The sequence below is a fragment of the Antedon mediterranea genome, chromosome 4, assembly GCF_964355755.1.
Source record: "Antedon mediterranea chromosome 4, ecAntMedi1.1, whole genome shotgun sequence".
Lineage (NCBI taxonomy): Eukaryota > Metazoa > Echinodermata > Crinoidea > Comatulida > Antedonidae > Antedon > Antedon mediterranea.
In genome coordinates, this window is record NC_092673.1 from 28176112 (window position 1) to 28190992 (window position 14881).

Below are 14881 nucleotides of genomic sequence, written 5' to 3' on the forward strand. Positions count from 1 at the left end.
AAAATATTCTAGTACGACAGAACAAATCAAAAGTGCTAACTTATACGTGGTCGGGACTACACATAAAATTCTTCCACATTTCACAATGCGTCAATGCTCGTTTGAAACGCGTTACACTTTTATTACTTCAACAAGGGCCAACATTAATACAATACAAGTTAAATTAGACTAGGCCTAGGCTAGGCCCTTACTTTCTTTTTTGCTTTTTAGAGTGTTAAAATTAATAAAATGACTGAGGCAGCGGACGAGGTAAATTATTAATATCCTTTTCAATTGCCATTTCTCAAAATTACATTTTAAGAACACTACAATATAGTAAAACAGTGTGTTTAAAATAAGCTCTAGGTAGGCCTAGGCCTAGGCCCTAGATTTTTGTAAAATTCTCGATTTGGACGGGACGATGGACGAATGTTTGTAGGCGTGGTATAAGAGAAAGAATGGGTCGCCCATCACTAGTACTAACCTACTAGGCCTTGACTAAGTCCTACTTCAGTTCTCGGCTTAAATGCATGTGTGTGAAAATGTTTAGAATTTATTATTGCATATATATTAAGTTTAATATAAAAAATATTATTATTTTAATTATTTTAAAAATTCTCTTTGATAGGTAAATGATTTTTCTGATCTTGATCTTGGAGTTCTTGATTTGACATCCGAGGAGTTTGCTTTAGAAGAAGTTGACCTACATATCCAGGAAAACCTTGGCGATGACCTTGTTAAACAGGCCCTACAAGAGGTAAAAAATAAAATCATTCATTTAAAAATGAGAGCTATTGTGGACATCTGTCCACAGTACAACACATCATTTCATTTATTTGTTTCACAAAAACATCTGGGGCTTCTAAAGAGAGATGAAGCTCTATCTCGTATGCTCATGATCATGTGATCAATTAGTTATATAAATCGAACAATAGACCATATTAAATTATCAATTAGTTATATCAATTGAAAAATAAATTATGATTGATTACTATAGACCAGATGAAATTATCAATTAGTTATATAAATTGAACAATCAATTATGATTGGTTACTATAGACCAGATGAAATTATTTTTAAATTAACATATATAGTCATAATAGTGTTTTAACTACTAGTTGATTTACATCCATGGCTTTTTATAAATAAAATCCTATTTCACATTTCTTTTTGTAAATAAAATAATTTTTTAGGGTGTTGACTTGCGACAATATTCTAAACAGATAGAAGCAGAATTACAACAAGTGGAAAATGAATCCATTCAAGACTGTATCCTTCAATTATTTTAAAGACCCCTTCCCTGCAATTTTGGACGTTTTTTGGAAAATAATACATATATATCACTTTAAAAACATTAAACCATGTCATTCCTTGTCTTAAATGTACGTTTTATGGTAAATTATGATAAAAAGTGAAAAACAATGCACTACCTAAGTAGCTCGCGGCGATCGACCTCTTGTGGACGGTCTTAGGCCTAGCCTAGCTAGGCTTAGTTTTGTAGGCCTAGCTGGTAAACATCGGTAACGTACGAACATCGTACGCTAGCTATATACCTAGCCTGATGTTGTATAGTTGCTGCATTAATTGTCTTTCTATTTTTGCCAGACTCCGTTGATACAAATTGGGGAAAACCCGGTATTTTCGCTGAAAAGTTAGGAGTCTTCCATTTGTTTTGGCCTCACGATCGATCGAAAAGTGGGCGAATTACAGGTGAAAAACAAAAATATCAATCCGCGCGCAATGCATTTTGGGATTTATAGCGGGCCGCTATAATTATTAGAATCGACTTATTTTTCACATTTTTAACCGTTTAAAGACGAAAAAAGTTATCGCAATAGGACCATATAGTATTATTTTTACATTAAATATAGTTTGTGATCTTAAATTAGATCTAAAAAACGTAGGGAATGGGGCTTTAACAATATTTTACGAGGGTGGTCCATCGAGCCGAAGCTGATCATTAGGGACCCTCCAGAAAAATATAATATGATGAGACATAACAATAAAAATAACATCCATAATGCATTAAAAATATATAATAATGAATAATTAGAAGTACATTTGATTTTATTTTTATTTTTTTCCTCAACATAACTATTTAACAGATATCAAAGAAAGTAAAAATATAGCAAGCCTACATAACCAGATAACAGCGTGTGACACTATTCTAGAGGTAGGTAAAGCCAGCTATAATGCTGCTTCTCATCCTACCCTTGATTCTTGAAACTTAAACCATTACCATACCAGTACAAATGAGGTTATTCTGGTCCTCAAACTGAGAAAATTAGGCCTACATTTATAGTAAAACAGTGTGTTTAAATAAGCTAAACTTTAGGCCCTTGATTTTTGTGCACGGCAGCCAGCAGTGCAGTACCTACCAGCACACCGGGAGACGATCCCCCATTATGAGTACAGTACATTCAACTTTTTTTGCTATTGTTTAATTTAATTGTTTGAATTTCTTGACAGCGTATGGAGGATATGTTAAGTGGGTTTCAGTCAGCACTTGGTAGCATTAGTCTTGAAATACAAAATCTACAAGAACAGTCAATTGCAATGAACATAAAGCTACAAAACCGACAAGCTGTACGTGGAGAGCTAAGTCAGTTTGTGGATGAGATGGCGGTAACAGAATCTATGATACGGTACGGTCATCTATTCTGTGCTTGCCATTTGTAGGTTGGGTTTTCACAATTTCATCAGGAATACCTCTCCTTTAGAACTTGAATTATTGGTTATGATGCTTGGCTACCAAGTCCTGGTTTCAAGACCTGTTTGTGTTAGGATTTCTGATGACAATTTATAACTCCACTCCCAAAGACTTTGTTTTTGTAGAGCATCTTTTTTATATGTTTGTCTTGTGAACAGGATTGCCACCTTTAAGAAGGATAGTGAATGAATTCACTTATGGTTATCTTTAGCAATTTGCCTAAATATAATAAAAACACACAAAAAATACCACAGTGGGTTATAATGCATACAATAGGTGGTTAACCCCCAGGGATCCGTGCATGCCAACCACCCACTTGAATTGATTGATATACATTTAAATTTGGTGTTTTTTTTTGTTCATGTAGTCATATCTTGGAAACACCAGTTACAGAAAGGAAGTTTCTTGAACAACTTCATGAACTGAATCACAAGATAAACTTTGTAAAGGAGCAATCTTTTAAGGACGCACTCGCATGTCGCGACGTGCAAGACGTACTTGAAAAACTAAAAATTAAGGTGATTTATTTGCCATGTCTTAAACTTCAACTTTAGAAACTGTTTTTGACTAAAGCTCTGTCTACACTATCAAACTTTATGTGACAAAAAGTGTGATGTGCCCATGGACATGATGATGTCATATCACTACCATATTTGGGCATATCACTACCATATTTGGGCACATCACACTTTTTTTGTCAAACTAGTTCAGATAGTGTAGACTCAAATCTAACCCCTAGCCATCAGCGAAAGCTCGGTGGTCTAGAGGTATGAACGCCAGGCTAGTGATCTGGAGGTCATAGGTTCGAGTCCCAGCCGAGAATGTATTCTAAATGTACTTATATATGTATAAAGTGCGTCGTCAGAGTAGAACAAAAAATCTGACGAATTTCTCAACACCCTGACGCAAAGCTACTCCATAGTAGTTACAAACAATTACAATGATGGCTTAGTTATAACAATAGTTGAAATGATAAATTCAGTAAATAAACAAACACAGTGTAACAAAAGATATTTTCATAACTTTTAGGCAATTGCAAAGATTCGAGAATATCTACTACAGAAGATCAATCATTTCAAAAAACCAATGACTAACTATCAAGTTCCCCAGAATGCATTGCTGAAGTCGAGGTTAGCTTTGAAGTTATATTTTCAGCAATCTATCTGCTCCCACTCATGGTTATTATTTAATGGTGGTAAAATAAATACAGTACAACCAGTTGGTGAACACCCCTTTATTTAGAGGACACACCCCCATAGTGTCCAATCATGGAGCTAGCTCCATGGTCCAATCCTAGGAGTACTACTGTATTATAATAATTGGCTTTTATTTCAATTCTTTTGTTTAGGTTTTTCTATGAGTTTTTGTTGGGAAATGAACGGCATATTGCGAAGGAAGTCCGCGACGAGTACGTTGACACCATGAGTAAGATGAAGTTTTCTTATTTCAAGGGATACACTAACAGGCTAATGAAGTTACAGGTGTGTACATGTATATCACATTTTTACAATGATAATCTTTTAAAGCATGAGTGTATAAAAAGACATTGCTTGTGGACACAGTGTGTTCACATTGACTCCAGTGGTTGGAGAAAAATCTGTGCTGTGTTACGTTTTTTGATGCATGCATTGGTACAGAATGTGGTTCTGGCCAATAAACGCTACAGTACACCCATTTTTCATGGTTTTAATCCGGCGGTCAGACCTGAATCTAGTGTGAACATAACTTTGTTTAATTTGTATTCCATAGTACGATGAGGTTGCTGATAAAGATGACCTAATGGGAATAGAGGACAACGCTAAAAAAGGTAAAGTGACCTTAAAGCTCTGTCCACACTATCAAACTAGTTTGCCCTGTTTATTGTGTGATACAGTATACCCAAATATGGTAGTGATAGATGTACATGGGCACATCACATTTTGTTATCACATAAAGTCTGATAGTGTAGACTGAGCTTTAGATTCAACTATAGAAATAATAATGCTACTTCTACAAGAAATAAACAACATGGCAACTGCCAAGCTATGACTTTTTACATTTGATGGATCAGGGGGAGGGGCAGAGGGTATGAAAAGGAGTCGATCTGCCCCTGTGCATACATGTTGGTATAACGCATCATTTCAATCTTTTGTAGGCTTTTTTTCATCAAAAGTATCTTTCAAGAATCGTTCAACTGTCTTTACAATCGGAAACAGAAACAGCGTTTTAACAACAGAATTGGAAGCGCCAATCATTGTGCCGCATGCCGCTCAGAAGGCTGAAACAAAGGTTTGCTCTCTCAAATTACAAATGTTTTTAAATATGTATTGTCACCAAAAAATGAAAAATAAAGATAAATGAAGATGAATAAAATCAAATTTTTAACAGATTATTTTGTAGTTAACAATTTAAAAAAATACAAAATAAATGATTAAATTTAACCAAAAACTTTCAGTCTCAAAACTAATTTTTTTATCTAGTTTTTGTGAATATCATGTGAATGACTATCATGTGACATTAATGGGCTATTCAACAAAAACGTGTGATTTTATTATTATTAGGGTAATGTACATAGTAACTGATATGCTATAAAATGAAAAATACATATATAGTCCGTGTAAACACATCCTTAGTATCTACAGTAGCTGTAAAGCCTTGTCCACACTATCAAACTTTATGTGACAAAAAAATGTGATGTGCCCATATATAGACATGATGATGTCATATCACTACCATATTTGACCATATCACTACCATATTTGGGCACATTCCCCTTTTTTTTGGTCAAACTAGTTTGATAGTGTAGACAGAGCTTAACACCCTTTTCACATAACAATGATATAATTGTAATATGCACTCAAATTTTACCTTCTCACAGCATACATTTGAGAGTTTGTTTCGCAGCCAGCATTATGCTCTTGTTGATAATTGCTGTAGAGAGTATTTATTCATTTGTGACTTCTTTATGGTGTCTGGCAACAGTGCACAAGACTTGTTCAACAGCATTATGGGAAAGACTCTCTCCATGTTCCTTGTAAGTATCACAAATAATGTACCAAGAAAAGTAACAGGGCTCGATATTTCACAACTCTGGTGTACTAAGTCAGTAACTAAAATTCCTGAGTAAATGATAATCCATATCAGGCTATTTCTCAGTCCAGGTACAACAAAAACATTGTTATATTATGTTTTATTTACAGAAACACATGGACGTGTACAGTAGCGACTGCTTTGACTCCATCGCTGTTTATCTTTGTATTCACATTATATTCCGATTTCAACTAATGATGCACAAGAGAGCGGTCCCTGCCCTAGATAAGTAAGTCACTCACTTTGCTGTCCTTGCAGATGCTGTCTTCCTTTCAGATGTCATCTTTATTTTTATTTTTTTCATACACATCCAAATCGAAGTAACTTGCCAATTACAAGATGGATACATTATTTTATAATTTATCATGCTTATAAACTAAGTCTCATTTGAGGCTTAGGGAGTGACGTTGAAAGAGTTCCAGCGTTTTAAACCTTTTGGATTGGAAGGCAAGCATGTTAACCACCAAACTACAGCTCCATTCAATTGTAACATGAAATTCCTTTATTTTCAGATATTGGGAGACGATGCTTGAGATGTTATGGCCACGGTTTCAGTACATACTTGAGTTGAATATTGCCAATATCCGAGATACAGACCCCCAAAAACTAGGATCAGTGGATTATCGACCTCATTATGTAAGCCTACAAGTGAAAGTTAATTAATCATTAAACTCTGTCTACACTATCAAACTTGATGTTACAAAAAAATGTGATTTTCCCATATATGATCATGATGATGTCATATCACTCCCACATCATTACCATCACACATTTTTTTGTCAAACTAGTTTGATAGTGTAGTCAGAGCTTTACTGTATTATGGTGTCCCAGTTAAACACTGTATTATATTTGTTTAAATCGTATTATCCAGTATATGATCAAGTTCTGGCTGGTCTGGGTACCTCAAAATTATGAGGTGGGATTATACTCAGATTGCAATAACAATGGAATTGACCAAATTCTTGTTTCCATATTTAGCCTAGATTAATACTAAATCAAACCCTGTCAGACAGTCCTTACATTTTCCAATTTCAAAAGCATTTGAAAATGCAATGGCACTTTTACTGTTGTTTTGGTGACATTTTTTGGAACAGATCACACGACGTTACGCAGAATTCTCTGGCGCCCTTGTAAGTCTAAATGAAACATTCCCAGATGAGCGTGTGAACCAGTGTCTGGCACGGTTACAAATGGAAGTTGAAAACTTCATTCTACGTCTTGCAGCCGAGTTCCCTCAACGCAAGGAACAACTCATCTTCCTGATTAATAATTATGATATGATGCTTTCTGTTATAACGGTGAGTAGGTTTTTATTGAAAATGATAATGATACTAACAACATCATTATTAAATTTACCTTTTAAGTTGACTGGTTAAGTTGACAACCCTGGCACTAGATCAGGATTGAACCCTGGCACTAGGTCAGGATTGAACCCTGGACGTTGTGATTTAAGGCCACCAAGCTACAGCCCCACTACAATACTCCTACATTACTTGTACACAAATCCTATTTTTAAATAGACAATAAGTTAACTCTACTCCTAAGTTTCAAGTGAGACTTGGTAAACACGATAAATTATGTACTGTATTATAAAATGTGCCTTTGAATACGTATGAAATTTTTTTAAATTAATGAATTAACTTTATAGGAGCGTACATCCGAAGACTCTAGAGAAGGTGAAAGTTTCCGAAAGCTTCTGCAGGAGCGAACACAGGAATTCATTGAAGAAGTTTTAAGTCCGTACTTTGGAGGCATGATGACTTTTGTCAAAGAAGCCGAGAGTGCCGTTGAGAAGGGTCAAGCCGATCAAATGAAATACCAGGAACGTAAGTTTTATGTGAATACAGTAATGTCAGCCTAAAAATAATATTACAGTAGTTCATTCTTATATAGTGTATATAAGAAAGCTCTTAATGCGCTGCACATTATTACCATGGTCATTTTTTTTATCAAACACGTATGGAAACCTACTCCCATAATGCAGCTAGTAATCAGCACAACGTTGTGTCTTGACCTAACGTTGTGTCTTGACCTAACCCAGTACCCATACCCTCACAAGTGTGGTAGCTTGACTTTACTAAAGTGTAACTGGCTAGTAAGCGGTTTAGATAATTAATAAACAAACATCTTTATTTTTTAGAGAGAATTCAGAAGTTAGTAAGAGATTTCGTGGCCGAGTGGAAGCAAGCGATTGAAAACGTGAATCAGGAAGTAATGAAGTCTTTCACTAACTTCAAAAATGGCACCAGTATTTTGCAGGGCGCCCTCACTCAACTAATTCAGTACTATCATCGATTCAAGGAAGTGCTATCAAAGCCGCCATTTAAAACGATGGCCGTACGAAGTCAACTCATAAATATTCATCACATCATGGTCGAAGTGAAGAAATATAAGCCTAACTTTTAATGAACACGCCCCTTAAGCTCTGTCTACACTATCAAACTGTATGTGACAAAAATAATGACAACACTACCATTTTTTTAAGCATATCACTACCATATATGGGCACATCACACTTTTTTGTCACACGTGTGATAGTGTAGACAGAGCTTTATCACTAATTCACATTCCAACGGGTAGAAGGTAAAAACTCGAATTTTGTAAAGTGAAATTGTTGGGCTTTGTGGGTTGAATTCCTGATGGCTACTTTATACTATGTCACTAGATAGTTAAGCCGTTTTTTATCGTTGTGCGGTGGTTTCACGAAATACACTGATACACAATGCTTTATTACCTGGGATTTTGAAAGTCTATACACAAGCCTCACCCTTCAAGACACTAATGACTCCATCCATTCAAAATGCATGCAAACTCTTAAATTTAAACGAAATTATATCTTACCAAATTAAATGAACAGTTCTGATTGGTTGTGCAAGACCAGAAATTGAATGAATGTACTGTACATACCCATAAACTGACATTATTCAAATTACCTGCGAGTAAACTTCACCATGTCCATTCAGTTTATACAACCAATCGCCACCACCATACTAAGTTGTATATGTCTACATTTCTTTGGTAAACATTACCATTGTATTGTAAAATTATGGTATAAATGTGCTAATATTATGTATAATTATGTATTTATTGTTATATACAGGTATTTCAATTCTATTGCATACAGTAAATAAAATCCCAGAATAGTGAATGTTATGTTATTATTTTTTATTAGTTTTTATGACATTGTTTATACATTTTTACTAGGCCTAAATACATTTTTACTTGCTATCCCTTTCACATCGCCTTGTACACACCAGGGAATCCACTGCCAAGCAATGAGAACAAAATCTGTTAATATGGCTCTACATTCCCTCCTGCCCCAATAAAGTTGCAGCGTAACATTTATCATTTAAAATATACAGTATGCAGATACCAGTTGCAGGCCTAACAATTTTTAGTTTTGTTACTCAAGCCTGAAACGATAAAAAATTCAATCAAATCTAGGGATTATTTGTTTGTAATTCATCAATATTTCAATTGGAATTAAAGTAATGCATAAATGAGTTTTCTATAACACCCACTTTTTATTATCGTCTGTTTGGGCAACATAACACTTTGTTAGCATTTTATGAACAAGTGATCATTTTTGACTAGGACAACAGAGGAGGGCACTTCGAACACATAAATACATTATTAACTTTTCCAAAACCTGGAGATGGAAACTGAACACAAATTACTGTTTTAGGAATACGAAGTCATATAAAAATGTTAAAGTAAAGGTATAATATATATTTAATACTGTATGTTCATCAAGATCCCCCCCCCCCCCACCACCATCATTTGTCAATTTTCTTTGCCTTATATATATTTAAATAACTGTATACACATTGTTTTTTCAACTGCATACAAATAATGGTGTCAAAATTAACACCTAAATCTATAATACTGCTAAACCCAAACAATAATCTTTTGTCTGTAATTACTCAACTGCAAAAATATTTTGTGCTATTATTGATATTATTTTGTCATATTACATTTTTTTCTATTAACGGTGTACCATCCCATAGTCTGTCAAAGCCCATTTTAGTTAAATCTATGGAAACCGTGCAGCCATTTATTATAAGTTCTGTAACCGCTTGACCAACGGCCGGAGACTGTTGGATGCCATGACCGCTAAACCCTGTTGCTACCACCAAATTCGGGTAAGCTGGGTGATAACCAATAATACCATTTTGGTCAAAAGTGTTGTAATCATAATATCCCGCCCAAGCATTTTTAATCTGTGAAAAAGAATGAAGATTCCATGTTTAATTAACTTTATTTTCTGTGAAACCCTACAAAGCATTCATACTATAGTATAGTACTAGTTGTAAACTTAAAGATGTATTGTCCCCCAAAAACATGAACATTTGAAGATTAATTTTAAATAAGACTTTGCATAGGGGATTTTGTAGAAAAAAAAATAATGCTTGCACTTATTATATGGTTAAATTCAACCAAGATCCCATTGGCTGGCAGCAAATTTTACTATTTTTTGCTTTAAATTACATTTTTTTCGGGGAAATAGACTTTTTTTTCAATCCAATTTTTGGTCAAAGTGGATGATTTGATTGCATATTAAACAACAAAATTATTTCTTTCAGGGGGACAATACATCATTAAGCATGAATTTAGACTGTCAAATATATTTAACATTCATCAAATACAAATGAAAAGTATACTTACTTTAAGACATTCAAATGCTTTAACCCGATTGGCCAGATTTGGCCAAATCTGGTCGTTAAACCATTCATAATCAACTGACAAGTCTTCACAGCTAGGCTCCTGGTCCTGTTGTTAATATAAAAAAGACTATTAAGCATTGTGCATGTGTTAATTTTGTAAAGGCCTTTCAGGAAAACCAGAAGTTTTGGACCATCCTGAGACTTGGTTCCCACGACGTGGGTGCAACACAAAAATGATCCATGGCGATTATTCACATTACTGAATATCACCTATGTTATATATGCAATTCATTCATTACAGTTTATACATTTACCATACTTATTCGAATATATGCCCGGGGGAATTTACTGTTCAGGAGGGTTCTTATGGGGGGGGGGGGGCGTTTTCTCGAGGTAGGCATTCATTGGGAGGGAGGTGTTTATTTTTTTGGGTGTAAATAAATAAAGGCTCTGTGGCGTTTAATCAAAATGATGTTCTATGGGGAAGAGGGAGGGGGCGTTTATTCGGTGGTGGTGTTTATTTGAATAATACGGTATTTATCGTTAGATTATGACAGAACATTACCTCTGGAGGACTTTTTCCCGCTATATACATTCCTCCGAATCCTTCCCGTCGGAAATAAGATCCATCCGGCATTATAACAAATGGACAATCTAAAGTAGGGCCCTCTGGAGCATGGCACACATAGACATAGCGTTTTCGTGGTTCCACTGGGATCATTAAATCCAATAAACCATCTGCAGGGCCGCATCCGATGTCCGCCAACATTCCAACTTCTTTTGAGGTAGGACCAGCGGCCATGACAACATATGAACAATTTACAACATTTGTTTCTGGACTGTTTAACATTCGAACCTACAAAAAAGTCACAGTTCAAAATAAAATGGACAGCCCATTCTTGGTACGGTATCTATTTCCGAAGTATCATAGAAATATTTGGTAATACAACATCACATGTATCTAGTATTAGCCAAACCCTTAACCTAACATGATACAGGCAGTACATGTGATATAAATGAGATTCTGTATTACCAAATATTCCTTTGATTCTTCGGAAATAGTATGTGGAGATACAGCACTAGGAATCGGGTGAGATGGGAAGAAGTTGTTCACAAAAAATAGTAATATGTATTAATTACACTCACCTTGACGCCAGTGATCCTACGACCGCATCCTCCATATGCCATACTTTCATTTGGCTTCACCTCACTATACTGAAACCCGCTGACCTCACCGTCTACGTATTTAGCTCCAAGGGAAATAGCTTTTTTACGAAAGGCGGACAGCAATGACCACGGATCAAACCAACCTTCATTCTCATAACCTAGAACAAAAATTATCAAATTCACTTTACATTTTACTTTCCTAAGCTCTGTCTACACTATCAAACTTTATGACAAAAAAATGTGATGGGCCTATATGGACATGATGATGTCATATCACTACCATATTTGACCATATCACACTTTTTTTGTAAAATTAGTTCAATAGTGCAGACAGGTTAATACTTTTTAGTTTTCCTTATTTTTTATACTGGGTGACCTCTCTCTCCCATTTATGATCAGTAGCTGTTAGTGACATACCATATGAGGCAAGCGCTATATCATCTGTGTTCATCCATGGGTGCCTTTCCTTAAGCATTGTTGGTGATAACAACTCAACTTTTGCTCCTAATTCCCTGAAATATACAAATAAATTTCACACAATCAATTTATAATAATATAATACTGTACTAGCAAAAGTTCAAGAAGTATACTTCATGTATCAGACAGAAAATCTCATCAAAAGCTCTGTCTACACTATCAAGCTTTATGCGACAAAAAAATGTGATGTGCCCATATATTTTATTTCATACTAGACAGAGCTTTAGTCCATAATACTAATACTAATTTAATTTCATTTTTTTATTATTTTGTACACAAAAGTAAGAAACTTGCTAAATATAGGATGAATAAACTAAAATTTACCGGTCATATAAACTAATAAAGTCTCATTTGAGGCTTAGGGGATGGTGTAGAAAGAGGCATGAACTTTGACACCCTTTCATGAGAAACGTAGTACAGGGAGAAAGTATCCTTTTCAGACCTCAAAATTTGGAGAGAGAAAAACGAAATATCACAAGGTTTTATGAAACCATGTAAAACTCTAGGGTGCTATGATACTATGTCGAGAAAGGTTGAAAATGCATTATTTCACATAATAATGAATAAATTTATCAAAAACGTTATGGACCAATATTAGTAGGTGTTTTCTACTCTCAAATTATTAATTATACATTATAAGGGTATTTTATTTGTATATTTTATATTACCGTATATATTACTAAAAATCTTGAGAAATTGTATTTTAGAGAAAGAGCGAGAGATGACACAAATAATCATGACAGTTGATAGTCTGCCTTTGTAATTTGAATACTTTACTTGCTGACCTTTGTATTTTGTGATTTTCCTGCAGGATATGTGCCCCTCGTTCCGTGGCAAGAAACAAGTAGCCATGCTCATTGAACTGAACGTCTGGTGGGTCTTCATCCGCCACACACAAATTCTCTTTAATATTATGTAAGAACTCAGCACTATACATTGACATCTGTATGTTCTCTGCATTTGAAAACTGTTGACGTATGCCACCAGCTGCCAGTGTGCTTGCACACCTAGTGTACTAAAACAAATGAGTAAACTCTGTCTACACTATCAAAATGTGATGTGCCCATATATGGACATGATGATGTCATATCACTACCGTATTTGGTTATATCACTACCATATTTGGGCACATCATTTTGTCAAACTATTTTGATATTGTAGACATTCATACTACTGTACTAGCAAGTATACCTTCCCCAGAGTGTGATTAAAGAAATTCAAGAGTTTTGAGATTTTACCTTGACCTTTAACGACCTAACAAATGCAAGATCGTCCAAGTTTGAAGACTAGTCTCTGAATAAAGCCGGACAGATACGCAGAGATTTAGTGAATTATAGCATTTATAAACATTTTGTAGAAAAGTTTTCTGGATTATTAAAGATCTTTTAACTTGATTTGATGCAAAAAAAGGTTATGAGTTACTCTTGGACAAGTTTTATTAAAGTAAGTCTGACCTTTATCTCAATACAAATTAAATTGACAAAAACTACTGTACTTGTGAAGCGGAAAGAAGCTATTGTATAAAAGAAGTCAATATTTAGAAATCAAGGCCCCTTGTGGTTAATCAATGCAGACTGTTTATTGTGCAAGACAAGGAGAGTGGTAGGTAGAGAAATTAAATACAATCTTTTGTTACCTCCGAGAAGTTAAAAGGTAGATCAGTTTTGTGCGAGTTTCTTTATTTGTTAGTTAAATTCTGTCTACACTATCAAACGTTATGTGACAACAAAAATGCGATGTGCCCACATGTTATAGGACATGATAACACATCATTACAATATTTGGGCATATCACTACCATATTTGGGCACATCACATTTTGTTGACACATAAAGTTTAATAGTGTAGACAGCTGAGCTTTAGAAGGATTACTCAAAAAGTTTTTGCCAGATTTTCATAAGATTTTAAAGAATGGTTTCATACCTCTCTATAATATAGTCTATAGACTTGATTAGAATATTGAACAGATGGTAAATAAAATATTAAAGATGTATTAACCCTAAAAAAACATGAAAAATGAAGGTTAAAGAAATCAGACTTTGAATAGGCCATTTTGCATTATTCACTTCTTTTTCGATCCAATTTTTTTATCAAACTATTATTATGTGACATTAATAAATGGCATATTAAAAAAAAACTTGAAAACAATAGATTTAATCGTTACAAAAAAAAAGTTCCTGCAATAAATTTAAATATTTAAATAAAAATACACAAACCTGTGAATCTTTCTCAACAACCAGAACAGACATGTTATAATTGTGTTTCTTTAAAAAGTATGCTATGCTAGAACCCATCACCGCACCACCGATAACCACAACGTCCACATCAGGGGGAGGTCGATTGTTATGCGGCGAGTCAGTGTTCAGACTCCTCGTCCTTGTTAGGCCTAGGCCTAGACAATTACGGTGCCTAGAACCGATAAAAGAACCGGATACATGTTTACGCAAACTTATGCTTATCGTTTGTTCTACTGCAGCATTACCAAATAGTCTTGGAAATAGCCGAATAGTGGCCATTGAAATAAATTAACAACCAACAACAGTGCACAGTTGTTCAATTATCACGACTGGTCCATACTGGATTTGTTTTTATATAAAAACATAGTAAACAAAAAAAACAGTAAACAAACTTCCCTCGTATGATATGATAATCATCTCGACCAGGGAGTTGCATCGACCATGTGGCAACCTCTTCTTCTTGAAGGACGGACAGACCTAGCCTAGGCCTAGTTCGTACCATAAGTACGATTTTTAATACGGGTACCCTTTTTGCGAAGGCGAACCCGACACACAAAATGAAAGTTGACTAAAAGAAAA

The 14881-nt window shown here is 34.8% G+C and overlaps 2 protein-coding genes across 2 annotated transcripts; one reads left to right on the forward strand and one right to left on the reverse strand.

Moving 5' to 3' along the window:
* Positions 1–157: 157 nt before the first annotated feature.
* LOC140047128 (vacuolar protein sorting-associated protein 52 homolog) lies at positions 158–8894 on the forward strand. Its single transcript, XM_072091961.1, has 16 exons — positions 158–249; positions 608–736; positions 1173–1248; positions 2085–2152; positions 2449–2624; positions 3057–3207; positions 3719–3819; positions 4038–4170; positions 4439–4496; positions 4824–4957; positions 5547–5702; positions 5869–5987; positions 6271–6394; positions 6853–7056; positions 7407–7584; positions 7899–8894. The coding sequence occupies exons 1-16, from the start codon at positions 229–231 to the stop codon at positions 8162–8164; spliced, it is 2094 nt and encodes a 697-aa protein (XP_071948062.1). The 5' UTR covers positions 158–228; the 3' UTR covers positions 8165–8894.
* A 262-nt stretch (positions 8895–9156) lies between these two features.
* LOC140047129 (FAD-dependent oxidoreductase domain-containing protein 1-like) lies at positions 9157–14715 on the reverse strand. Its single transcript, XM_072091963.1, has 7 exons — positions 14282–14715; positions 12852–13081; positions 12007–12101; positions 11569–11747; positions 10988–11278; positions 10424–10528; positions 9157–9978 (listed from the first exon to the last, which is right to left on the reverse strand). Exons 1-7 carry the CDS (start codon positions 14579–14581, stop codon positions 9724–9726), a joined length of 1455 nt encoding a protein of 484 aa, XP_071948064.1. The 5' UTR covers positions 14582–14715; the 3' UTR covers positions 9157–9723.
* Positions 14716–14881: the final 166 nt, after the last annotated feature.